Source organism: Halichoeres trimaculatus, unplaced genomic scaffold (genome assembly GCF_033239565.1).
Source record: "Halichoeres trimaculatus isolate MK-OKI-2021-1 unplaced genomic scaffold, fHalTri1.1 fHalTri1_scaffold_8, whole genome shotgun sequence".
NCBI lineage: Eukaryota > Metazoa > Chordata > Actinopteri > Labriformes > Labridae > Halichoeres > Halichoeres trimaculatus.
In genome coordinates, this window is record NW_027437186.1 from 8,828,713 (window position 1) to 8,856,500 (window position 27,788).

Below are 27,788 nucleotides of genomic sequence, written 5' to 3' on the forward strand. Positions count from 1 at the left end.
TTTCCTATCCTTGCTGTCTCATTGTTCTCAGTATGATGGGCTATTTTTTTCCCTGCCCGCTGGCTGAGGGGACTGTGGTCAGCAAGGTCGTCTGGTTGGTCCAGACCAGGCATTTTAGAAACAACTGTCCAGACTGAGCTGACATTTCAAAGAGAGTCACTTTAGTCAGAGATTTTCAAAGTTCTTCCTTTCATTTGATGACCCCCTGCTCGTCCTGAGTACTGCTGTCAGAGCGAAAGGAGAAACATGGAGACCTCAGGTTGGAAAACAAAAACAGAAACTAAATTAGCTAGTTCAACACCTGCAGGGAGCTTGGATCACCTCTAAGAAAAAAAAGGAGTAGTTAAAGATTAAATCACCTTTTATGACAAATTTCAGAATTCATTTCACTTTAATACTGAATAAGTCTTGGTAACTGTCTGTTTTCCTAAATAATCTTCCTCCCCCACAGTTATACAAAGGACGCATCAATGCCACCAGCCATATGATCCAGCATCCCATGTATGGAGCAGGTCACAAGTACCGCACCCTCCATCTGCCCATCTCCACCACGCTGGCCGAAGTCCTGGACCGGGTATCCGGTATGTTCAACTTTCAACCTTTCACTAGAACAAGCTGCCAGACATCACAAAAGAGGCATGAGTCACATACAAGGGTAGAAGAGAAATCCTCCACCGGTTAATGAGAAGGAAAAACTCACCTCATCACACCAGTTTAAACCACCTTACAGATGGTGAAGCTCACCAGCTGGTTTTGTTAAAGCTGTTTAACTCGTGTTTTTGTATAAAAATCTCTTTCATTTGTTTGTTTTGCCCAATTCTATTTGATAGCCTGCCTTTATTTTAAGAGAAGCAGCTGAAAACTAAATATTAAACAAAGAATACATCACTTCCTGGTATAAATGTGTATTAGGAAGAATTACCTGTAGTGATCTGTCAGACCTCAGCTCATGTGCTGATGAGCTACATCCTCTTTGCCTCTTCCACATCCACCTCTGCTACCATGCTTCACTCTGCTAAGCTCCACCCACCAAATGATTAGTCACAAACATTTAATGGACGTGAGTTGAGTCAGTTTGTTTAAAGCAAGAGCAAAAGCTTCAAATATGTGTGAGGGATCCTTCACACCATGTGGTTAAAGAGTCAACAACAGTGGATCTAAGTATGTTTTTTGGTGACTTTCAGGGTATTTTGATGAGTGAAAGAAACTTAAACCAGAGACAGGGATAGATTGAGAGAGAGACAGGGGAAAGGGAGGATAGTTAGAGAGAGATAGGGAGAAGAAAAGATTGAGTGTGATGGAGAGAAAGATAAGGAGGGAGACAGAGGGGGAGAGAAAGGAAGTGAAAGAAAAATGCAAAGAAGTAGGATTGAGTGAGATAGAGATGAAAAAGTGGTTTGAGATGGGAAAAGGGAGCAGGAGAGTTGCTTTGGTGTGAGGTGGACAGATTGAGAAAGAGAAACTGTGACAGAGAGACTGGGAAACATAGATTAGGAAGAGAGACGGAGAGAAAGTTTGAGTAAGAGAGGGAGACGGGAAGGCCTGGAGTCAGTTCAAGAAATTGACTGCAAGCTACCGTAGAAAGACACTTAGCGCCTTTGCACACCAATGGCAATGCGAATGAACGGAACAAAATTGCGAACATTTTGAGGCGTCATATTCAATCTCCGCAGCTATTCTCCTCCAAACAATGTCTTTGTAAACGTTGTCCTTGTAGTTTTTATGTCTTTTGTCGTAAAGAACAGGGTGCTGGGACACAAACAGTCAAGCAGTCCACCATGTTGAATGTTTCTTATGTGTCAACAATGAACGTTTTGATTGATCGGCTGTGTACTCCTTGCAAGTGAAGTGTTGGAAAAATTGTCCTTGGTCCAAAAAAATAAAAGCTGCAATTTCGCACAGCAGAAGAATGTTGCTGGTAGGGATGAGTACCTTTCACATTTGAAACAATACGGTACCAATGCTTGGTACCTGGTAGGGGTGTAACGGTCCACAAAAATCACGGTTTGGTGTGTACCTTGGTTTTAGGGTCACGGTTCGGTACATTTTCAGTACAGTATGTAACAACGCAAAACCATTTGCTTGTTGAGCATGTTTATTAAACCAAAAACTTGCCATTATACAGCGAGGGGGGAGGCACTTCATGCTCCGGTTGGTCGTTAGCAGCAGCCATGATGCACAATTCAGAGACAAGCTCCTGTGGCTATGGAAGCTCTTTGATATTCATCTTCTGATTGGCTCACCGTGAGACGTCACGTTCACATGATATGCACATGATTGCAAAGCACGAATCACAGACCACTTTCCTCATGAATATTAAAACGCCTTCCCTGCTCAGCCAATCATAGACGAGTACTCATGTGAATATTAAAGAGCCATGTGCAGCGGCTAATGTAAACTTACTGTACTCGTTTGAATACAGTACTGTACCGAAGCGAATGGAGCAGTTCGGCACGGATACATGTCCCGTTACACCCCTAGTACCTGGCAATCGGTATCTGTACTCAATGGTACCGATTTTCTGAACTTTTTTGTGTTAATGTGGTAAAAAATATTAATTTCTTTAATAATAATATATTTTTCAGTTTAACATTTATTCTTCAATATATAACCTTGCAAAGATGTGTTCATGTCCAGCATGGAAATCACCTACTCTTTCACTCCCTTACAGTCACAGGGATGCATTTAGATACCTAAACATGGTACCTTTTGATTTTACATGAATTGGTACCAGGTACTTTTGACAGAATTCCGTTGGTACTTATAAAAGTACCAAATTCGGTACCCATCCCTAGATGCTGGTGTGAAGGCTTGCATTGAAAAACAGTAGGTTGGATGGATGATGGCTGGATGATGTTGTTTGTACAGACACTCAGTACATTTACATTCAGCCTAAGGAGGTGGACTCTGTTTAGTCAGCACACGATCAGATTAATAAGATGCATGTAAACAGCTTAGTCAGACCGAGAACAGACTGAGTATAGCTTGATCGACACACCTAGACAATGCAATGCTATCGTACTGCAGTTGGATTCGGCAGGTCTTGGTTTGCCTCGGCGTTTAGGGCGTGCAAATTTCACCCAGAAAATGAAGTAGATAACCATGATGAGTAGACAAGCTGCACTCCGACACAAAAAACGCATTGTAATGTTGTTACACATGTAGTATGTAAGAAACATGAAGAGCTACAGCTGCATTCATTTCAGTCATCATCGTTTGTAAGTTGCTTCCTCTTTGGGTAAACCTAAACTGAAACTGGTTTGATACACACGCAGCACATCACTTACTTCTTTGACTTTTAGTCAATGAAATTTCTACATTTTGCCTCCTGTAGCCTTAGCGTACTCCTCATATCTCTAACCCATCTATATTTCCTTTCCTTTCCGCATCTTCTTTCATTCTAATGTAGTGCCAGGTAATTCACTAAACAAGCTGAAGCACTGATTCTGTCCAACCTGCTGCATTCACCACAAAGATATTTGAAGCATGTGTCAGTAAACGTCTGAACCTCTCTGAAAGTGTGAGAGTTCACAGCAGCTTTCACACTAAATTAGCATCAAACACTGTTTTTGAAGCTTGACTTCAGTCTTCATCAATACTGTTTGGCCCTACAGCTGCTGTTTGTGTCGCTCGGCACACAGCAGGACACAATCACAGCAAAGCAGAGCAAAGCCACTGCTGCTCACTCTCACCACTCCAGCTCCTGATCCCTTTGGTTGTGTGTTAAAATTTTAAACACTCTTTTGACGTTAATGTCTTTTGACAAGCTTCCTTAACAACAAACATGAAGCATTGCTCCGCAGCCCTCAGCCTCTGTGTGAATATAGTTTAACACAAGATTCTTGGACTTTAGTTTAAAAAAAACAAAAAATAAATAAATAAATAAAAAAAACAAGGAGTGCATTTCAACAAATTACAATATCATGACAATGTTAGGTCTAAAAACTCAACTCCCATACATCATCTATCTTTGACATATACAGTTAAGAATTTCAAGCCTTATTTTAATCAGTTTAAGGGTTTTTGAAAATCAGAATCAAGAATTATAAAAATATTTTCTCAGATCAATAAAAATAGAAAAAAATGAAACAAAGAAAAAGAGGAAAGAGAAACAGGAGCTCAGCATGTCAGTTCCCTTCAGCAGTTTATGGTTACAGCAGCATTACTAAGAGCTGGTCCAGGCCTGATCCAGCTCAAACTATGAGCTTTATCAAAAAGGAAAAGACTGAAGCATACTCCTAAACGCAGAGAGAGTCTACCTCCTGGACCCTGACTGGTAAGAAAATAAAAAAAGAGGTTGTCTTATTTTGGTTCAGGGGAGAACTTTGTGTCCTGGAAACCCCAGCATTAGTTTTCCCCTGTCCATGAAAAGGGCCAGAGTGAAGAGACTGACCTGGCTTTGGGTAACATATTGAGGTTAGTTAATCCAGGCTCAACTTCATCTGATTCTCCTGTTATGTAAACCCATGCTTAAAGATTCCTCACCAGCAGATAAGCAATAAGGATCAGGAAATGATGTCATTGTGATAGGAAGTCAGTAGACTGCTACAATTATTAGTCTTCTTGTCTAGCTTGAATGGATGCTACTGCAGTAGCAGTAATAGTCTTTTTTCTGAAAAGTTTAATTTTCATTAGTTATGAGGTTAAAAACTAGGTTTTATGCTACGTTAAACAATGATTAACAGACACAGTTCTTGTGTATTTTTTTTCGGGGGTTGTAAAATACGTCGGGAGGGAGAGCCAAGAATTAATTTGATTCTTGAAAGAAAAAAATAATTATTATTTTTGTCACCCGGTTCCACTCAGATTCTCCCAGAATCCCTCACAGTCTCCACTGTGCAGACTCTGGCTGCACAACTGCTACCAATGGCTGGGCCTGTGATGGGGGTATTTTGGCTTCAAAACCGTACATTGGTAAATGGCGGCCACTCTGTATACAGTCTATGGTTGGGACAAAGAGGGCTTACTCATATCTTATCTGATTTATTTAAAAAAAAAAAAAAAACACTCTTCATATGCACTATTAACAAACCGACTCAAAACAGTTGAGTTTGTCCCAGCTACACCTCTAAGCAGCTTTTACACCAACCTTCCCCTCATCAAGGAGTGACCGATTAGAGACTAGTTTTTGAACTATAACAGCTGCAGTTTTAATTACAGCTGTAATAATAAGGAAAATGCTTCCTGGATATTACACTCGGACGCTGGTTGAGCCTGGCGCCCTTGTGCCTCAGTTCTGTGGATGTTAGTCGGCCATAAAGGTCAGCGCTACAGAGTGATGAATGGCTCACCTCCTGAGACCTTGAACAGCTGATAGAAGGTCTGATACATAACTGCTGTTATGTGGATATGTGTGTGTGTGACATACAGTATGTGCTGCATGCACTTTTATCACCAAACTGATTTTTTTAGACGCTCTTTTGGTGTGTTTTTATATAAAGCCAGAAAAGATAAGGCGAGGCCCAGACAGAAAAACGTAGGCATAGCTTGAGTTTCAAAGTAAAAGGATTCACACCGAGAAGACAGATTGTGTCGAATGAAATGCTGATATTTAAAAAGGACATTGGTGGAAGAGTTTCTGGAAAGCCATAATGAAGTTGTTTTCCAATAAAACGTTGACATAGTCTGTCTGGGGAGTCTCAAGTGAACCAAAAGGTGTAAGAAAATCAGGTTTCAGGTTCAGAGTCTCTGAGACTAAAAGGTCCTCTCCTCCACAAATAAGGCTTAATACAAAGTGGAAGAACAAATATATCTACTTGCTCCTCTGATGCACACCCACACCCGCTCAAGCAGGACTGCAGAAAGCCAATTTATTTGGATTTCTGGTTTTGAGGGAAAAATAAATCACTCTCTCACTCTGCAGAGATCTCTTTATTACAAAGAGTAAGAGGAAGAAGACCGGAGGCCTCTTTTTTTCAACAGACTGTGGCTCAAATAATTTGACAGAGTTAATCCCAGATTGGCTTGCTCTTCTGCAGTGATGCACTTCAGGCTCAGGGTGTCTCACGAGTTAACACTTTATCTGCATATAGACGTGTTTTTGTCTCTACACCTACTCCGGGTTCTGCCCCTAATGTAATCTCAAGCCAACAGCTTGGACCAATGATTAAATAGAGTTTTAAGAAGTGGTAGGCTGAGGTGCAGTTGGCTTAGCAGTTTGAGCGTGTCCCATGTATGGGGACTATCTTCCTCATCACAGGGTTTGCTGGTTTGACTCCCAGTCTTCAATATTTGTTGCATGACTTCCCCTGCTATCTGCTTCTGATTTCTTGTGTCTAATTTAGATAAATGATGATTTTTAACTCCGCCAGGGAGGTTATGTGTTTGGGAGAGTTTGTCTGTTTGTTTGATTGTGAAGAACATAACTCAAAAAGTAACAAACAGATCTTGATGAAATTGTCAGGGAATGGTCAAAATGGGATAAGAAAGAAGTGATTAAATTTTGGAGGTGATCTGGATCACCGTCTGGATTCAGGATTTTTTTAAGGATTCTTTATCATTGTGAGATATGGCTGTTTTCACCATATGTTTGTATAACTTCTCCATAAATGGTCGGATTGCTTTGCAAAACAATACAAGGCAGGTCACCATAATTTCTGACAGATGTAAAAGTAGATCGGGAGTATGAAATATGAACTGGGTCATCATAATTTTAACATGGTCAGGTAACAAATAATCATACAAACCTGCAACTAACACCAAATTGTAGCAGACAGTCTGCTGAAAGGGAGTATAACATTAAAGTAGGACTAAAGTGTTGGTGACAATCACAATATGCTTGGTGGAGGTCTGCGCTCTCTGAGTGCTTTTCTAGTTATGATATATGATGTCATTCACTGGAATTAATATGCAATAAAAAACAAATTTGTTAAAAAACCCTGAGTGGTACCTTTATGGCCTAGCAGTTTGGTCGTGTGTTCATGAGCCTGAAGAAATTACCCTGAAATTAGTGAGTTTACGATAAGAACTTAATGCTGATTTCCTTCCGTTCTTTCTTTCCTCTGAACAGACACACCGAGCATCACAGCTAAACTGATCAATGAGCAGAAGGAGGATAAGGAGAAGAAAAACCACGAGGAGAAAGAGAAGATGAAAGCAGACAGCGGCTTTCAGGACAACTACAGTGTTGTAGTGGCCTCAGGTACTTGGACCTGTTCCATACACAGTGCTCATCCTTTGGCAACCAAGCCATCAGCTAATCAGCCAACCTCTGCCCTGTTACTGGATCCTGTCCCATATTAAAAAGGGAGCTACATGTATAAAAAGGAAACTTTGGAAATGCTCATGAAACTGTTTAGAAAAGTGCATGCCTTTAATCCATGCATCCTTTATGTACCTCTGGCTACTTCACTAATAACCACTTTAACCTGGATTATCAATTATCATACATGACTGTTTCTGTCATCAGGCTTGAAGTCCCAGTCGAAGCGAGCCCTCTCCACCCCTCCTCGGCCTCCATCACGGAGGGGTCGCGTGATGAGTGATAAGCTGACTGCTTCATCTGGTGTGGATCCCTCAGCCAAAACCATCAGTGTGCCTGTCTTCCACCTCTACCACAAACTACTTCCAGGTAAGTAGTGCAAGTGTTGAAGTGGGGATCCTTCACTGGGTAACACTGAACAGTCCAGAAAAATGTCTGATTTCAAGTTAAAGACAAAAAGAGGTTTGAATTGCTTGTTATAAGGAAAAAATCTGCAAATGGAACAAGAGAAAAGTTATTTGTATTAAGACATTATTCTAGTTTTGAGCAAATTTTCCAGGAAATTTTTCTTGTTCCATTGGCAGACGTTTTTTACTTGTTACAAGCAATTCAAACCTCTTTTTGTCTTTAAATAACTTGAAACAAGACATTTTTCTGGACTGATCAGTTGAATGTGGCTCATATCAAGTATTACCAGACACTTTTCACCTAAAAAAGACAAAAACACTTGATAAGATTTCAGTTTTCTGCAGGGATCAGACAGCTGCATACCCACGCTCTGATGTGCCCATTCACTCATGGCTGCAGGATATCGAGGTGTCAGCCAAAGTTCATGTTTCATTGGCCTGATTTTTTTTTTCGTTTTCTCCTCCAGGTCAGCCCCTTCCACCTGAGATGACTCTGGCCCAACTCCTGACTCTCCTGTATGACCGCAAACTGCCACAAGGCTACCAGTCCATCAACCTCACAGTGAAGCTGGGCTCAAAGGTCATCTCTGACCCCGGGCTCTCCAAGACGGACTCCTTCAAGAGGCTTCGCACTGAGAAAGGTACCAGGAACATGCTGCTCTGGAAGTTGGAGTGAAGGGGGATTTATTTACTATTCAATAACAGCTACCCTGAGGAGTTCCAGGCTGGTTAAAAAAACAGACTGACCTTTAAACTGATGCCTCATTTTCAGAGACTACACTGACAAGCTTGTTTACAGAGAGTTAAATTCAGTGTCTACTGGCAGAGATTTTTGACAAGTGTTAAAAACAGTGTTTTTAGAATACACCGCTACAGAGTTTAAAAGTTTAAAACTAAAGTGCAAGTACTCTTTTACTTAGGCTTGAGGTTGCGTTTTCCATAATGATAACTTTGTACAATAGGCTCACATGGCCTAAAAATGAACTCTTGATTTAATGTTCTACAGGAGGAGGAGATTGACTAAAAACACTTCTTACTACCTCTGCTGCTTTAGATAAAGGGTTATTATTACTTAGCCCTTTCTTACCTTAAAAAATATAATAAAAAGGGTTAGGAACAGTGTTTTATTGGGGAGTTCCAAAGGGAGAAAGGTTTGAACCGTCTTAAGCCTGGTGTTAACCCTGTAGCCCCTTTCTGATGGAGTGAAGCCTTCATGCACCTCCTCCCAAATGTAACTGCGTTCAAACTGCTGTGGACAGTAAGACATGCAATTGGTCTTAGCAGGATTTTGTTTCCTACATTTACAACATTTCCTGATTCCCTGTTTCATTTCATCACCTCTGACATTTCCTCTTTATCCTCCTTGATAATAGTTGCTGTATGATAAACTATAACATGTATTAGCTTCAGCAGAACATATTATGCATTCCATTTGTACTCGGAACTGGGAAGTGGGGAGTGAGAGTGGCATCATTTCCGAGTTCAGTGTTCCAATTGCCAAGTCGGAAAAGCTTCTCTTACCAGCAGTATTTCTGTATATAAACATTGAATACTTCTGTAAATACGGCTGATTTCTTGCCACAAACACAACACAGAAATTCCAATGCTTCCATGCTTAACTCAGAATTTCCTACTGGGAACTTGGGGGTGGTGTGATTCTGACTTGCGGGTACAAATGGAACACAACATTAATACGCTTAAACTGGCTGTGACAGGGAAAACAGGAAATTTAAAGACTGGAAACAGGTGATTTGATGATCACACTGACCAAACTGTCCTCATACATTTTGGAGGAGTACTGCAGAGCAACACATTGACCTAGAAGCTGGTAGTGCTCACAGCTGTGTTGGTTGCTATAGTGAAGAGTCAACACAGAAGTATAAACCAGACTTCACTTTGCGACTTGGGCTTTCAGCAATGTCAAGTCTTTGTGCAGCAGTGCAACTCTTTGCAGTACTGTCAGTTTTAATGTTACCAGTATTTTCACTAAAAATGATAATGTAAGTCATTGATTTATAAGATGCTGACAGCCTTTAGAAATCAAAAGATATTAATACTGAACTTGTCCATGTTACAGTAGTTATCTGTCTACCTATCACAAGTTCATGTCACACTGTCTTAGCTGTGGCCCATTTTGGGACATGTTTGTTGACAGCAACATCAACATTTTTCCATTGATCACCACAACATCATGGGATATCTGTGGGGTACAATTTTGATTTCCATTATTTCCAAAAAAATAAATAAAAAGATAAGAAAAAATAAGGTTGAAGTCAAAGATTAAAAGCAGGTATGGGAATGGAAAGCAGGTGCATTCTCCTGCAGAAAAAAATCTCATGCTTGGCGAGTTTTCATCTCTGGCGTCGTGTTTTAATGGAGTTGTACCTCGGTCAGGGCTCAGCTCAAATCACCTCGTCTTTTCTCGGACTGCTTTGAAAGAAAAGCTTTGAAGTCTAAAAGCTTGTGGAGTGGTTTTAAGCGCTAACTGTTCAATCACGATCCCTCCTCTTACCTTCACAGCCCTCAGAGAATTTAAGCTTATTCATCCTCAGAGGTTACTTTCATCAAATATTCATGAGCTTTTAGGAGTTGATGTGAAGTTCATGTATGTACTGAGGCATGTAGAATGATTGTGTTGTTCAGTGTTTTTTGCTGACTTTGTTGAACTAACAGTGTGTCAGGAGGACTTTGAGCTTTGTTCTCTTTCTCCCAGTGTGATAGATGTCAAACACTAGAGCTAGCTGAAGGGCGTTCAGTCTGTTCAGGCTGTTGCTGGGATCAGATTGCTGAGCCTTTCAGCACGAGGGCAGCTCTACCTGTCCATTGAGGTGGCGACCACGGGGCTGCTTATATTTAGCCGCCTGATTCTGCAGACTTGAAGGTCAGCTCTGGGCCAAACTAATTTGTGACATCAGTGTCTTGTTTTGATGATGTCAGCACAGGTGAAGCTGTAGAACTGCAGGGACACCTTTTGTACATCAGACCTGACCTGTTCACCATCAGTGCTCTCCATTCGGAGAAGATGTGAACTCATCTTTGCTTTATAAAGCCTGATTGAGTTTTTCAGCGTCATGGAGATATTATTTTCTGCTTAAGTGAGGAGTGCTGTAAAAGGTTGTGAGAAAGACAGTCAGTAGTTTTTGTCCTGTCTGGGCACAGAGAGGTCTATACTTCATCCTCAGTGCTAAAAGTCTTCTATTAAAGAACATGATGTTCAGGCTCAGTTATACAGCCTCCCCTTTACAGGCATCAGGAAGCAGACTGGGAACAGCCTTTATTTTCCAACTTAACATTCCCAACCGATTTTCCACTTCCCCTCCAATGAACCTGGAATAAACTCCCCCTCAGTAAATGAGCCCACCGCCCAGACTGTAGCCTCTTGATGAGGTCAGTCATTATCTTTATTTAACCAATATGTCCGTCCTGTCTGTGGCTGCTGAATTCAGATAGCCTCATTACTGGGCCTGTGGAGATTACAGAGCCGGGCACACAGAGAGGCTAACAAATAACTTGGATTAGTCGCCCAGAGGAGTATCTCCCCCATCCAGACTTTGTTTCAGATTTCATTTTCAGAGTGAATTTAATGTCAGCTGACTGTTTATGAAGTTGTTCCTTTTTTTCTCCCTTCAGGAGAAATTAACCTTAGTGCTGTCTGCACAAATACGTCGAAGTCTCTGTGTAAACCAAACTGCTGTTCCATAACAGTGGGTCCAGAAACTTTTCACTTCCATCTCCTCCTCTGAAAACCGTTTTACAGCAGATAAATGGAAAAGGGCGATGGCAGTGACCCCTGATATATAGAGTGACACAACGCCTCTCAATTCTCTGCTGAGACTTCCAGTGTGTGAGAGCTAAAGACTCCATTTATATCAATCTCTTGTGAACACACCAAGGCACACACAGACAAAAATGTGCCCTTTACAGAAGCAGTGGCTACAGGTGTCACGATGCTTAAACACAGAGCTGCTCAGTGTTTGAAATGCCGTCGCCTCTCCAAAGCACAGATCTGGTCTGTAGTTAATCTTTCTCTGGAGCCAAATATCTGTTAAGAAAGCAGGTTTTGAGCTGGATGTCAAGATACTAAACCCAAAGTTGCATCTCATGTTGAAGAAAGCAGTCTGAGATGATTCCAGCTTTATGACATGGAGCGTTATCCTGCTGGAAGTAGCCATCAGAAGATGGGTACACTGTGCTCATAAAGGGATGGACATGGTCAGCAACAATACTCAGGTAGGCTGTGGACTTTAAACCATGCTCAGTTGGTACTAAGGGGCCCAAAGTGAGCCAAGCAAATATCCCCCACACCATCACACCACCAGCAGCAGCCTGAACCGTTGATACAAGGCAGGATGGATCCATGCTTTCATGTTGTTGATGCCAAATTCTGACCCCTCCATCTGAATGTGGAGCAGAAATCCAGACTCATCAGACCAGACAACGTTTTTCCAATCTTCTATTGTCCAGTTTTGGTGTTGCTGTGTGAATTGTAGCCTCAGTTTCCTGTTCTTAGCTGACAGGAGGGTCACCCGGTGTGGTCTTCTGCTGCTGTAGCCCATCTGCCTCAAGGTTGGACGTGTTGTGTGTTCAGAGATGCTCTTCTGCAGACCTCGGTTGTAACCAGTGGTTATTTGAGTTACTGTTGTCTTTCTTTCATCCTCAAACAGTCTGGCTGGTTATTTTTCTCAGATTTGGACCTTTCTTTGTAAACCTTAGAGCTGCTGCCATGTGATTGGCTGATTAGATATTTGCGTTAAAGGGTTGTTGAACGCGCATACCTGATTAAATGCCTGTGAGTTTAAGCTGATTGATCAAAGATTTATGATAATCTTTCATATCAGGCCTACTTTTGACGCTGTAGTGCTTTTCATGCCCTAAGATGTAAAAAAAAAAAAAATACTGCTATGTACAAAAACTAATCTATGAAATATTAAGTTTAAAAGTGTAGTTTAAAAAGCTAATTGACAGTAGTTGTTTTATTTGTTTGTAAAGCTACAGCAGCATTTATCCTCTTGTTCCTCCTGTGTGTCCTCCCAAGAAATGATAATGATTTTGTTTGTTCTCATGAGTGCCCAGATGCCGGACAATGCATGAACATACAACAGGTCCTCTCTTTGCTCTCCTTGCAGTGGACCACTGCGACATGCTGAACAGCTGTCCTGAGGATGAACCCATGACGCCCGGTGAAGAATGTCTGGATGCTGCCACCGACGAGTCCCTGCTGGAGACCAGCCCCATCCAGTCACCGCTGCAGGTCTTTGCTGGCATGGGGGGCCTTGCCCTGATCGCAGAGAGGCTGCCAATGCTCTACCCTGATGTCATTCAGCAGGTGAGACTCAGAGCCCACCACAGACACAGCAATTTGTCTGGTGAACTAATACCTCTTTAAGTGTTTTTAAGTGGCGTTAATTCAGCACTGGACATTTATTCATGGAGATGAAGGATTCTTAGATACTTTGGAGACTCCTGAAAACCAGCTAATGGACTTTAAATTGAAACAGTTTTTAATCCAAACATGCTGAGGCCAAGAGCTGATGTGTTACTGTGATACTGTGGAAATAGTTAGTCTACCTCCTTGGTTAAATGAGGATTAAACTGTCCAGCATTCTCTCCTCTTCCTCCGGCTTCTATTTCCCACACCATGACACTGCAGAGTCTGAGCCTGACTGTGTTCTTTCTAAATCCTCCGTCAGCACTGTCTGGTGTCCTCACCTTTGCTGAAGCTAACCTCTGCTCCCCTGACTGCCTGTTCACAGGTCAGCGCCCCCGTGGTGCCCTCAGCCTCTCAGGAGAAACCCAAGGACAGCGACCAGTTTGAGTGGGTAACCATTGAGCAGTCTGGTGAGCTGGTGTACGAGGCGCCCGAGTCCATTGCCACTGAGCCCCCGCCCATCAATAAACAGCAATCCCAGTCGTCGTCCTCGTCATCATCCTCAGTTCAAACCATGTCGCCCATCCCAGCCCACTCGCTGGCAGCTTTCGGTCTCTTCCTGCGCCTGCCAGGATACGCAGAGGTCCTGCTGAAGGAGAGGAAGCACGCCCAGTGTCTGCTGCGCCTGGTGCTCGGTGTTACAGATGACGGAGAGGGCAGTAAGTGTGAAAGCACCACACCTCAAACTCCAAAAATCTGATAAAACCCACAGTCACACAAGAAGTTCCAACCGACACACACTGCTTCTTATCCTTTATTCTTTGTCACATGGGTTTGCCCAACTTTTCTTTGTGATCAATCATGTCTATGACCTCAAAAAATAACACAAATCAAAGAAAACAATACCTTGAATATCTTCCTTAAACTGAAGAATTAATCACTTTTTAGCAAATAATCCCCCCATACAGAATGCCTCTTAAAATAATGTGTGTCTATACAAAGAGAGTTCTTTTTACAATTTGAAAAGTTGTTTTGACTTTCAGCAAGAATGCATAAATGAAAAAGAACACTTGTTTTTAAAGGTGTTTGCCTTTTTTCTACAAGAGAAGAAATCTACAGATATTTCTGTAGCAACATTTACGCTCTAACTTACAAACTAGAGTTGGCTGTATTAGATATATGCTTCGATTCTTTTCAGGACACTGTAAAATAAAAAAAAGTCCTTTTCCAGTGAAACATATAACAGATAAAGTTATTTGGCATAATACAACTCGTAAACACTTAATATCCTCAAAAGATATGTGAAACTGCTTGACTGAGTAATTTTAACCTGAAAAATCAAGTTTTCTGATGAGCTCCTCTCCCATGTTTTCATTTCAGGCCACATCCTGCAGTCTCCATCAGCAAATGTGTTACCCACGCTGCCTTTCCACGTCCTGCGAGCACTCTTCAGCAGCACGCCTCTGACCACTGACGACGGTGTCCTGCTGCGACGCATGGCTCTGGAGATCGGCGCCATACACCTCATTCTGGCCTGCCTGTCGGCTCTCAGCCACCACGCCCCCCGCAACCCCAACGCCAGCACCAGTGTGTCTGAGGTATGGGCTGACACACACCCACGCACACACACACACACACGGAGCCACACACACTCTTTAGTAATGCTATTCATGAAGACTTTGGGTAGAAACGATTTTTTCTTCTAACCTTCCTCTGTCTGTTTGAAGGAGTGAGGACTTGCACGACTGGCCTCAGAAATCCAACCTTTGATTTGATCCTTAGTTCAGGCTTGATATAAAAAAAAACTTCAAAGACAAAAGAACAGAAACACTTTCAGGTTTCTTTTTAACCTTGAAAAAAAGTCTGGTTTTCACTCTCTCTCAGCCCTTTCAGTGTTGTAGAAATGTTAAAGTTTGTTTGAACTATTTCCCCCTGTCTTCATATGCCAACCTTTTTACTTTTTTTATATCGTAAGAACATTTTCTTTTTACCAATTTTCAATCAAGATAATACAAGATAAAGCTTTATTGATTCCCAGGGAGGAAATTATTTAAAATAAAAAATATTTAGAATAAGCACAAAATCTTGCAAGCATAGTCTGAAAGATTACTAGACAGACAGGAAGGCTCAGTCTTTGCATGATTGTCTTTTGGTCTTTGAACCTTTAACTCTGCACGTGTCAACCAAAAACATGAACGAAAGATGGTCTTATGTGAAAATTTTTACAATCTCTGGCTGAGCACATGGTGCCATTTTGCCTGATTGATTGTTTTGGGGTTTTTTGCACTGATAGAGAAACAATGAGAAACTCATTGCTGCTATTTAAGGCTGTCAGCCATGCTGGCCTTTATTCAAAGCCCCTCCTGCACATGTTACATTGAGCCTCTGAGAAATAGCTTAATTGTGCAGCCCAAATGTAGGAGGCAAATTGAGCTTTGATGTGTCCTTTGTGTTATCGACACCTCCAGGGAGAGGAGCAAAGGAAAGAGATGTCATGAATAGAGATTGACTCTCAAACTCCCTGTGAATGTTTTGCTCAGTTAACTGACAGAGATGATTTCTATTGAGCTGTCTGTCGAGTCTCAACAGCTCCTGTCTGAAGGAAATACCAAGCATTTGAACTCTTAAAGGAAGAGAAAGGTTAAACCCAAGCTCACTTAGGGTGTCTGCTCTGGTTGTCATTGTTTTATTGATACTGAAGTAGAGGTGTCCCAGTCCCATATTGATATTGGGGATCGGTCGGACATCAGCAAAAAAACAAGTATCAGTATCTTATCGGAATGCATCTAAAATCTCTGATATAAGCAGTTTCTGTTACACATTGGTTAATAATAAACGGGTCAGTTTTTCCTCATACCTACTGTTGCTGACTACTGTTCTTTGTTTGAATAATTTAACTTAATCAAGCCTTTTCTAACATGACAGACATACTAAAAATAAGTAACAAAAGAATGCATGTTTAATGCTGATATCGCATCAGATTAATATCGGTATCGGCCAATACTCAATGCTGCAGTATCGGTAATCGTATCGGAAGTAAAAATGTAATATCGGGACATCCCTTTACTGAAGATACTCCAGAAAACATGTAGGAACTTGAATACTTTCAGGAGTAGTGGAGAAGGTGTCTGCCGCTCTGGAAAAAGAGTTTAAAGAAGGGGTTTTGTGCTATTTTAGGGCTTTATGCTCTACCTCTAGTACACCTGAAGTAGCTTTAGGGGCCGTTTACACGACAACGGTTTTAAGGTGAAACGCAAAAGTTTTGTTGCGTTTCAGTCGACCTAAAACGCAAACTTTTGAAAACAGCCTCAGGTGGGATTTTTCTGAAACGCTGCCAACACTGTTGCTGTGTAAACAGTAAGCCGGCGTTTTCAGTGGAACCAATGACGTCACACTCCGCTTCGCACGAGAGCATACAACAGGACAACAGTACTGTTGAGATGATCATCACAAGCTACCATGTTGTGCTTGTGCTGCTGAATCTGCTGACTGTTTTTATACAAAATGAGCATCCGATGCTCCACTTCTGAACTTAGTATTCACCAATGCACCAGATGATCGGCCAACTCTACTTCAGTGGACATCCCCCAAAAGTGGCTTCTGGACAAGACAATTATAGCGCCAACTACAGGCCTGGCATGCTTACTACACTGTTTCAGTCCCTCAGCGTTTCCATGTAAATGCAGATTTTTTCACTGCGTTCTCACGTTTTCAGATGAAACATTGTCGTGTAAACAGGGCCTTAAATGATTCATAGCATACCTTAAAACAATCTATTTTTCCCTCTGATTGACCAGGCCTCTGGAGACCTGTTGGAGGATAGCTGTGGGCAGACCTTGGTGTTTGAGGCCCGCCCCTCCAACCAGTTAGGAGATCCTTATGTGATAAACCCATTATTTCACCAAGTCTTGTGAAGATCTTATGAAAACCTCATAAAGCTCTCAATAAAATCTCATTCTGTTATTCAAAAGAAAGTTTTGAGCAGTTGTACAGACCAATTCAGGATTTTCTTTAAAACAAGTAAAATTAAAAGCGAATACAGTCTACACCTGGACTTTCTCCATCCAACTTAGTTCACTCACTTGCTGAATGTTTTGATAAAGTGTTAAACACACTAAAGGATTTGACACCATTAACTTGTGTCAACTGCACATTGGCTCTTTTGAGCTCAGTGTGACTGCCAGAGAGAAGAAACAAACTCAAAGTGTGAAATGGAAACAGAAAAAAAGCAGCTTTTGCTGTTTGTTTGGAAAAATGTTCACACTAAATTGGGCCTGACCTTTTCTGTGGCTCGGTTGCTTTAGTAAGGACGAACCGCTTTCTGGAAGCTGAATAAGAAAAAAGGTTGGCACGCTCTGAATCAGACCTGCCTTGTTTTGTTGTCATGGTGACATCCAGTCTTATGCCCCCTGTCCCTCCTCTGTCTGTGGATTTATGGAGTTGTCAAAGCTGAGGACGGATCATGGGGTGGATGACTTGAACGTGAGCCAAAGACTTGTCACTGTGGTGTCCTTGAGTCTGCAGATACATGTGTTACAACGGGAGCACAAACAAGAGAAATAACACGCCCATTGTTTTTGATTACAGTCATGTCCAGTGAAACGTCAACTTGTGAATGATTAACGCTCCCAAAATGACGCCCTTCTGCAAATTAGACACTACTCAAGTCAACATTTTCATTTGGTGTGAAAGTCAAAAGCTGACCTTTTTTTTAAGAACGTTATCTATTTGTTAGATTTAGTCCGCTGATGACTGTTATCAGACACTGACAGCATATTACTCCTGCTCCCTCCAGATGATTGCAGTGGGCTTTTCATTCACCACCTTCATCATGCGCTTCATGCGTTTTTTTTTTTTTTTTAAGAAAATAGAAAATGTCATTACTGCTTTAATAAACCAGCTGCCAGAATCTACAGAGGTCATGGTTTTCAAAGCAGACGGCCTGAGATCTGACCCACGGCCACGTCTTAACCTAGACCTTCTTTCCATCTCTCCATTCCTTTCATACCCTGTCCCTTAATCTTAGGAAAGCAGGCCAAAAGTGAAAATTAAAGAGGAGGTATTTTACTTTCTTATGTTTTGAATATGGATAAAAAGTAACAATGCTGGATGTTCAGACTAAATGTATGCAGATTTTCAAACCTCTGCATATTCATATGTCATAGAAATCCCTGAATTAGTAAACGGATCACAACGCTCTGCTCTAAAAATAGCAAGAAATCTTCACTTGCTGAAATGATGAGGTCATCACATAGAGATCTATTAACTAGTTCCTGACATGTTCAAGAGACAGGCCTAAAACTTTGAGGTCCACATACAGCTCCACCTGACAGGTCTCCAGAGGGCTGGCAAATCAGAGGGAAGGGGGTTAGCAAAGCCTTAAAGAGACAGCAGCTAAAACGAAATGTTGCAGACAGAGGCTGAGAATGGATTCTCTCATGGAGATTTGTCTTTTAGCTGTAAATCATGTTAAGCTACTACGAGGACACAAGAGGGACAGAATAAAGCCAGTAAAAAGCACAATACACACTAATGAGGGCACACTGACTGATGGGCTGATAATTTGATTTTTTTCCCAACCTAAACACAAGGAGGTGCCACTGGTAGCTGTTCGCTTTATATAGACAATTATAGATCTCCAGCTCTTTTAGTTGTATAAACATGAAGCCAAAATACCCCCACAACCATGTGTTTCTGGTGATGATGTTTAAAGCACTTTAAATGAAGTTCTGCCTTTTCTTTAAAAAAAAACCCCACATATTTTACTTCACAATAAAAAATAAAGACACTTTAATTTGGTAATGTCCACAGCAACTTCTGTCAGTCCTGTAAAGTTTTATAACTCTTAAGGTCAGGGTTTATTTCATTTCTTCCTACAGTTCTCGTTTACTCCTCTAGCTGGGCACAAAACGCTGCAGGAGCTGCATTTGTTAATAATAGTCATTGTACCCCCTGTTGTAGTATCAAACAGTTAATCATAATGAATTACTTATTTCTCCTCAGCAGAATGAACACTTCCACATCAGTGAGCAGGATTAAATACAAACACCATCTTTCAAAGTTTGGCATTAGAGATATATTTAGGGTCCTCGGCCTGAGCCAGGGCACCTTCTAGCAGGGCTAGAAGGTGCCCTCGGCCGAAGGCCGAGGGCACTATTGTTCCTGCTGCGTTTCTTTTTTTTAGGGTCCTCGGCCTGAGCAGAGGACACCTTCTAGCAAGAGCTAGAAGGTGTCCTCCGCCGAAGGCGGAGGACACTATTGTTTTTCGTCCGTTTCTTTTTAGGGTCCTCGGCCTGAGCCAGGGCACCTTCTAGCAGGAGCTAGAAGGTGCCCTCGGCCGAAGGCCGAGGGCACTATTGTTCCTGCTGCGTTTCTTTTTTCTTTTTCTTATTATTCCACACGCTCCGAGAACGCAAATTAGACCCGCTAAACATACTCGAAAACTCACCAAAATTGGCACGCACCTCACAATTGCGAAAAATCGCGATATGATACCAAACATGCCCCCCGACATCCCATAATAATCTCTCTAGAGCCAAAAAACCTCTCAAAAACACACTTAAATGGCCCTAGCTCAGGCTAGGAATGTCGTAGAGAGATGAAACCAACACCAAAACGTTCCTCTCATTCAGGCGCACAAAAAAGGTAGGGGTCACTATGGCTCTATCTCCAACAGGAAACCGGCAAATTCCCCGCCAAAATAAGAGATTTTAGAATTTTTAGCCTTTCTACAAACATTAACTTGTCAATAACCAAAAATGGTACTGGCATGAAAATTGGTTCACATGACAGACCAGACCCTCTTCTACAAAAGTTGTAGGGGAAGTTGTTGTTTCGGGCCCGGTTTTCGAATGGCGAGCCCTCAAAGTCGCCGACCACGCGATGTTAACAGATGGGAGAGCAGCCCTCGCTGAGCAGTTGGGCCTCTGGACAAAAAAGGAAAAGTCGCACAGCTTTGAAAATGACATGGTTGGATTCCTCACAAAACGTTCTTCAAGAAAATCATATTTTTACACAGATTAGGTCAACATTCTGGCCTACAGGATGAGAAGTTTGTCCCCTTTGGGAATCTCATCCTCCTGCACTTCTGTGATGATGTCACACACTGATTAGGAGTTCCACACAGCTGGTCACATGACTCAGCAGAGGCAACAATGACTCTCTCCTCCATTAAAGTGCTTATTAGACCCCCTGAACATGCTCAAAAACTCACCAAAATCAGCACACACATTTCAAGCATCAAACTCTTCAATATAATACCAAACATCCCATAATATTCCCTCTGTCCACATTCTGACACATTAAAACAGCCATAGCAGCCAGTAGGAATGTCCTAGAGAGATCAAACCAACATCAAAATGTTCATCTCATTGAGACGAACAAATTACTTGCTGACACCCTGACCTTTCCCAGACAGGAAGTTGGCTATTTCTCTTCAGCATAGCAGAGGATACGTTGCCATGGTATCAACTGACTCCCTGACATCCCATAATATTCTCTCAGAGCCATTAGGCTCACTTCCACCTATGCACAGCAAAATAGCCCTAACTGGGGCTAGGAATGTCCTAGAGAGATGAAACCACCACCAAAATGTTCCTCTTATTCTGTTGGACACAGTGGGGCCAATACCATGATAGTAGGGCAAAACCGGCATGAGCCCCGAGGACCCGTCTAACGCTGCTTGCAGCTTTAATTTCTTATTATTCCCTCCTCCAGTGAATCGCTTATTAGAACCCCGAAACATGTTCAAAAACTCACCAAAATTGGCACACAGGTTCTATGCGCCCAAAATTTTCGTTTAATACCAAACATGACCCCCGACATCCCATAATAAGCTCTATAGCGCCACCTAGGCACACGCTAAGGGCCCTAGCTCGGGCTAGGAATGTCGTAGAGAGATGAAACCAACACCAAAACGCTCGTGTCATCGAGACGCAAAAATCATACGCTGCTACCCTGGACCTATCTCCAACAGGAAGCCGGCTAAATCCCTCACAAAATTAAAAAAAAATTTTTTTAACCCTTTCTGCAAAAATTTTCTCCTCTGAAACCAAAAATGGTACAGGTTTGAGACTACCATCACATGACAGACTAGACCCTGCTCTCCAAAAGTTGTGAAGGAAGTTGTGGTTTCTGGCCCGGTTTTCAAATGGCGAGCCCTCAAAGCCGCCGACCGCTTTTGGCCGATTTAGGATTTCTCCATGTTAGCAGATGAGGAGAAAAGATTTCAGGTCAAAACACACATTCTACTAGTGCCGCATTTGGGCCTCTAGACAAAAAACTAAAAGTCATAGAGCTTTACAAATTACATGGTTGGATTCCTGACAAAATTGTCTACAACCATATGATATTTTTACACAGATTAAGCCAACATTGTGACCTACAGGACAAGTAGTTTGGACGTTTCTCATAAATAAAAAATCCATTTCCAGCACTCTTCCATCTGTCTTGTGACGCATTTGTGCTTCTAGAGAAAAAAGTATAACTCGTACAGCTTTAAAAATGCCAAAAATGGATTCCTGACAAAAATTCCTATCAACATGATATTTTTGACACAGATTGGGGTAAAATTGTGGACTCTGTGAGGATTTCTTTACATTAGATGGCTGATAAAACTCTCCCCCTTCACTCTGATCACACTAGTGTCACGCTAATTAGAATTCCATGCAGCAGCTGGTGATGTCATTCAGCACAGCAGAGGATACGTTGCCATGGTATCAACTGACTCCCTGACATCCCATAATATTCTCTCAGAGCCACAAGGCTCACTTCCACCTATGCACAGCAAAACCGCCCTAACTGGGGCTAGGAATGTCGTAGAGAGTTGAAACAAACGCCAAAATGTTCGTCTCATTTTGTTGGACATATTGGAGGGAAAACCGGCAGGAGCCCGAGGACCCGTCTAACGCTGCTTGCAGCTTTAATTAGGGTCCTCGGCCTGAGCCAGGGCACCTTCTAGCAAGCTAGAAGGTGCCCTCGGCCGAAGGCCGAGGGCACTATTGTTCCTGCTGCGTTTCTTTTTAGGGTCCTCGGCCTGAGCCAGGGCACCTTCTAGCAAGAGCTAGAAGGTGCCCTCGGCCGAAGGCCGAGGGCACTATTGTATTTCGTCCGTTTCTTTTTTTTAGGGTCCTCGGCCTGAGCCAGGGCACCTTCTAGCAAGAGCTAGAAGGTGCCCTCGGCCGAAGGCCGAGGGCACTATTGTTCCTGCTGCGTTTCTTTTTTTTTTTTTTTCTTATTATTCCACACCGTCAATGAACGCTAATTTGACCCCCTAAACATGCTCGAAAACTCACCAAAATTGGCACGCACATCAGGATCGCCAAAAAATTCGAGAAAATACCAAACATGACCCCTGACATCCCATAATACTCTCTAGAGAACCAAAAAACCTCTAAAAAAAAAACAAAAAAACACACAAAAACGGCCCTAGCCGCCACTAGGAATGTCGTAGAGAGATGAAACCAACACCAAAATTTTCAGCTCAATGAGACGCAAAAATCATATGCTGCAACCCTGGACCTATCTCCAACAGGAAGCCGGCTATTTTGCCTTTCAAAATAAGAGTTTTCTGCATTTTTTCCCTTTCTGCAAAAATTATCTCCACCAAAACCAAAAATGGTACAGGTATGAAAATTGCATCACATGACAGACCAGACCCTGCTCTACAAAAGTTGTGGGGGAAGTTGTTGTTTCTGGCCCGGTTTTCGAATGGCGAGCCCTCAAAGTCGCCGACCGCTTTTGGCCGCTTTAGGATTTCTCCATGTTAGCAGATGAGGAGAACCGATTTCAGGTCAAAACACTCACTACTAGTACTTCTACTAGTGCCGCATTTGGGCCTCTAGACAAAAAACTAAAAGTCATAGAGCTTTAAAAATTACATGGTCGGATTTCTGACAAAATTCCCTACAACCACAGGTCACTTTAACACAGATTAAGCCAACATTGTGACCTACAGGACAAGTAGTTCGGACGTTTCTCATAAATAAAAAATCCATTTCCAGCACTCTTCCATCTGTCTTGTGAGGCATTTGTGCTTCTAGAGAAAAAAGTAAAACTCGTACAGCTTTAAAAATGCCAGAAATGGATTCCTCACAAGCCCTTCTATCAAATATGATATTTTTGACACAGATTGGGGTAAAATTGTGGACTCTGTGAGGATTTCTTTACATTAGATGCCTGATAAAAACTCCCTCTACACTCTAATCACACTAGTGTCACACTAATTAGAACTCCATGCAGCAGCTGGTGATGTCACTCAGCTTAGCAGAGGATACGTTGCCATGGTATCAACTGACTCCCCGACATCCCATAATATTCTCTCAGAGCTAAGGCTCACTTCCACCCCACACACACCAAAACAGCCCTAACTGGGGCTAGGAATGTCGTAGAGAGATGAAACAAACGCCAAAATGTTCGTCTCATATCGCTGGACACATTGGAGGGAAAACCGGCAGGAGCCCGAGGACCCGTCTAACGCTGCTTGCAGCTTTAATTAGGGTCCTCGGCCTGAGCCAGGGCACCTTCTAGCAAGAGCTAGAAGGTGCCCTCGGCCGAAGGCCGAGGGCACTATTGTATTTCGTCCGTTTCTTTTTAGGGTCCTCGGCCTGAGCCAGGGCACCTTCTAGCAAGAGCTAGAAGGTGCCCTCGGCCGAAGGCCGAGGGCACTATTGTTCCTGCTGCGTTTCTTTTTTTTTCTTATTATTATTCCACCCGCCCCGAGAACGCAAATTACACCCCCTAAACATGCTCCAAAACTCACCAAAATTGGCACGCACATCAGGATCGCGTGAAATTGCGATTTGATACCAAACATGACCCCCGACATCCCATAATAAGCTCAATAGCGCCACCTAGGCACACGCTAAGGGCCCTAGCTTGGGCTAGGAATGTCGTAGAGAGATGAAACCAACACCAAAATGTTCGTGTCATCCAGCCGAAAAAATCATACGCTGCTACCCTGGACCTATCTCCAACAGGAAGCCGGCTATTTGCCTCACAAAATTAAAAAATATTTTTTTTAACAATTTCTGCTAAAATTTTCCCCTCTGAAACCAAACATGGTACAGGTTTGAGACTACCATCACATGACAGACTAGACCCTGCTCTCCAAAAGTTGTGAAGGAAGTTGTTGTTTCTGGCCCGGTTTTCGAATGGCGAGCCCTCAAAGCCGCCGACCGCTTTTGGCCGATTTAGGATTTCTCCATGTTAGCAGATGAGGAGAACCGATTTCAGGTCAAAACACACATTCTACTAGTGCCGCATTTGGGCCTCTAGACAAAAAACTAAAAGTCATAGAGCTTTAAAAATTACATGGTTGGATTCCTGACAAATTTTCCTACAACCATATGATATTTTTACACAGATTAAGCCAACATTGTGACCTACAGGACAAGTAGTTCAGCCATTTCTCTAAATTACAAAATCCATTTTGAGCACTCTTCCACCGGTGTTGTGACACATTAGGGCTTCTAGAGAAAAAAGTACAACTCGTACAGCTTTAAAAATGCCAAAAATGGATTCCTCACAAGCTCTACTATCAAATATGATATTTTTGACACAGATTGGGGTAAAATTATGGACTCTGTGAGGACTTCTTTACATTACATGCCTGATAAACTCTCAGTCTCCACTCTGTTTGGGGTTCTGTCACGCTAATTAGAATTCCAAGCATGCAGCAGGTGATGTCATTCAGCATAGCAGAGGATACGTTGCCATGGTATCAACTGACTCCCTGACATCCCATAATATTCTCTCAGAGCCATAAGGCTCACTTCAAGCCTACACACACCAAAACAGCCCTAACTGGGGCTAGGAATGTCGTAGACAGATGAAACCAACGCCGAAATGTTCGTCTTATTTTGTTGGACACATTGGAGGGAAAACCGGCAGGAGCCCGAGGACCCGTCTAATGCTGCTTGCAGCTTTAATTTTTTCTTATTATTCCGCCCCGTCAATGAACGCTAATTTGACCCCCTAAACATGCTCAAAAACTCACCAAAATTGGCACACACATCAGGATCGCGTGAAATTGCAATTTGATACCAAACATGACCCCCTACATCCCATAATAAGCTCAATAGCGCCACCTAGGCACACGCTAAGAGCCCTAGCTCGGGCTAGGAATGTCGTAGAGAGATGAAACCAACACCAAAATGCTCGTGTCATCGAGACGCAAAAATCATACGCTGCTACCCTGGACCTATCTCCAACAGGAAGCCGGCTATTTGCCTCACAAAATTAAAAAATTTTTTTTTTAACCCTTTCTGCAAAAATTTTCTCCTCTGAAACCAAAAATGGTACAGGTTTGAGACTACCATCACATGACAGACTAGACCCTGCTCTCCAAAAGTTGTGAAGGAAGTTGTTATTTCGGGCCCGGTTTTTGAATGGTGAGCCCTCAAAGTCGCCGACCGCTTTTGGCCGATTTAGGATTTCTCCATGTTAGCAGATGAGGAGAAAAGATTTCAGGTCAAAACACACATTCTACTAGTGCCGCATTTGGGCCTCTAGACAAAAAACTAAAAGTCATAGAGCTTTAAAAATTACATGGTTGGATTCCTGACAAAATTCCCTACAACCATATGATATTTTTACACAGATTAAGCCAACATTGTGACCTACAGGACAAGTAGTTTGGACGTTTCTCATAAATAAAAAATCCATTTCCAGCACTCTTCCATCTGTCTTGTGACGCATTTGTGCTTCTAGAGAAAAAAGTAAAACTCGTACAGCTTTAAAAATGCCAAAAATGGATTCCTGACAAAAATTCCTATCAACATGATATTTTTGACACAGATTGGGGTAAAATTGTGGACTCTGTGAGGATTTCTTTACATTAGATGGCTGATAAACTCTCCCTCTTCACTCTGATCACACTAGTGTCACGCTAATTAGAATTCCAAGCATGCAGCAGGTGATGTCATTCAGCATAGCAGAGGATACGTTGCCATGGTATCAACTGACTCCCTGACATCCCATAATATTCTCTCAGAGCCAGTAGTCTCAGTAAAGCCTATTCACACCAAAACAGCCCTAACTGAGGCTAGGAATGTCGTAGAGGGATGAAACAAACGGCAAAATGTTCGTCTCATTTCGTCAGACACATTGGAGGGAAAACCGGCAGGAGCCCGAGGACCCGTCTAACGCTGCTTGCAGCTTTAATTTCTTATTATTCCGCCCCGTCAATGAACGCTAATTTGACCCCCTAAACATGCTCAAAAACTCACCAAAATTGGCACACACATCAGGATCGCGTGAAATTGCAATTTGATACCAAACATGACCCCCTACATCCCATAATAAGCTCAATAGCGCCACCTAGGCACACGCTAAGAGCCCTAGCTCGGGCTAGGAATGTCGTAGAGAGATGAAACCAACACCAAAATGCTCGTGTCATCGAGACGCAAAAATCATACGCTGCTACCCTGGACCTATCTCCAACAGGAAGCCGGCTATTTGCCTCACAAAATTAAAAAAATTTTTTTTTAACCCTTTCTGCAAAAATTTTCTCCTCTGAAACCAAAAATGGTACAGGTTTGAGACTACCATCACATGACAGACTAGACCCTGCTCTCCAAAAGTTGTGAAGGAAGTTGTTATTTCGGGCCCGGTTTTTGAATGGTGAGCCCTCAAAGTCGCCGACCGCTTTTGGCCGATTTAGGATTTCTCCATGTTAGCAGATGAGGAGAAAAGATTTCAGGTCAAAACACACATTCTACTAGTGCCGCATTTGGGCCTCTAGACAAAAAACTAAAAGTCATAGAGCTTTACAAATTACATGGTTGGATTCCTGACAAAATTCCCTACAACCATATGATATTTTTACACAGATTAAGCCAACATTGTGACCTACAGGACAAGTAGTTTGGACGTTTCTCATAAATAAAAAATCCATTTCCAGCACTCTTCCATCTGTCTTGTGACGCATTTGTGCTTCTAGAGAAAAAAGTAAAACTCGTACAGCTTTAAAAATGCCAAAAATGGATTCCTGACAAAAATTCCTATCAACATGATATTTTTGACACAGATTGGGGTAAAATTGTGGACTCTGTGAGGATTTCTTTACATTAGATGGCTGATAAACTCTCAGTCTCCACTCTGTTTGGGGTTCTGTCACGCTAATTAGAGTTCCACTCATGCAGCTGGTGATGTCCTTCAGCCTAGCAGAGGGATACGTTGCCATGGTATCAACTGACTCCCTGACATCCCATAATATTCTCTCAGAGCCATAAGGCTCACTTCAAGCCTACACACACCAAAACAGCCCTAACTGGGGCTAGGAATGTCGTAGACAGATCAAACCAACGCCGAAATGTTCGTCTTATTTTGTTGGACACATTGGAGGGAAAACCGGCAGGAGCCCGAGGACCCGTCTAACGCTGCTTGCAGCTTTAATTTTTTTTTTTTTTTCTTATTAGGGTCCTCGGCCTGAGCCAGGGCACCTTCTAGCAAGAGCTAGAAGGTGCCCTCGGCCGAAGGCCGAGGGCACTATTGTTCTTCGTCCGTTTCTTTTTTCTTATTATTCCACGCACCCCGAGAACGCAAATTAGACCCACTAAACATGCTCAAAAACTCACCAAAATTGGCACACACATTGCCAGCGCCAAAAATCGCGATTTGATACCAAACATGATCCCCGACATCCCATAATATTCTCTCTAGAGCCAAAATCCTCAAAAAATAAAACAAAAAAACACACAAAAACGGCCCTAGCTGCCACTAGGAATGTCGTAGAGAGATGAAACCAACACCAAAATTTTCAGCTCAATGAGACGCAAAAATCATACGCTGCTACCCTGGACCTATCTCCAAC

General features: G+C 42.3%; 1 protein-coding gene across 7 annotated transcripts in view; it reads left to right on the plus strand.

The window, feature by feature from the left end:
* Positions 1 to 27,788, plus strand: part of birc6 (baculoviral IAP repeat containing 6) — a 164,058-nt gene that overhangs the window by 46,774 nt on the left and 89,496 nt on the right. For 5 of the 7 annotated variants that reach the window (XM_074676300.1, XM_074676305.1, XM_074676303.1 and 2 more), the window contains exons 56-62: positions 452 to 581; positions 7,010 to 7,141; positions 7,409 to 7,570; positions 8,076 to 8,249; positions 12,711 to 12,934; positions 13,362 to 13,695; positions 14,357 to 14,574. In XM_074676300.1, the coding sequence (XP_074532401.1) occupies positions 452 to 581; positions 7,010 to 7,141; positions 7,409 to 7,570; positions 8,076 to 8,249; positions 12,711 to 12,934; positions 13,362 to 13,695; positions 14,357 to 14,574 (1,374 nt within the window). The remainder of the gene's footprint in view (positions 1 to 451; positions 582 to 7,009; positions 7,142 to 7,408; positions 7,571 to 8,075; positions 8,250 to 12,710; positions 12,935 to 13,361; positions 13,696 to 14,356; positions 14,575 to 27,788) is intronic. The other 2 variants (XM_074676302.1, XM_074676304.1) reach the window with 1 other exon arrangement.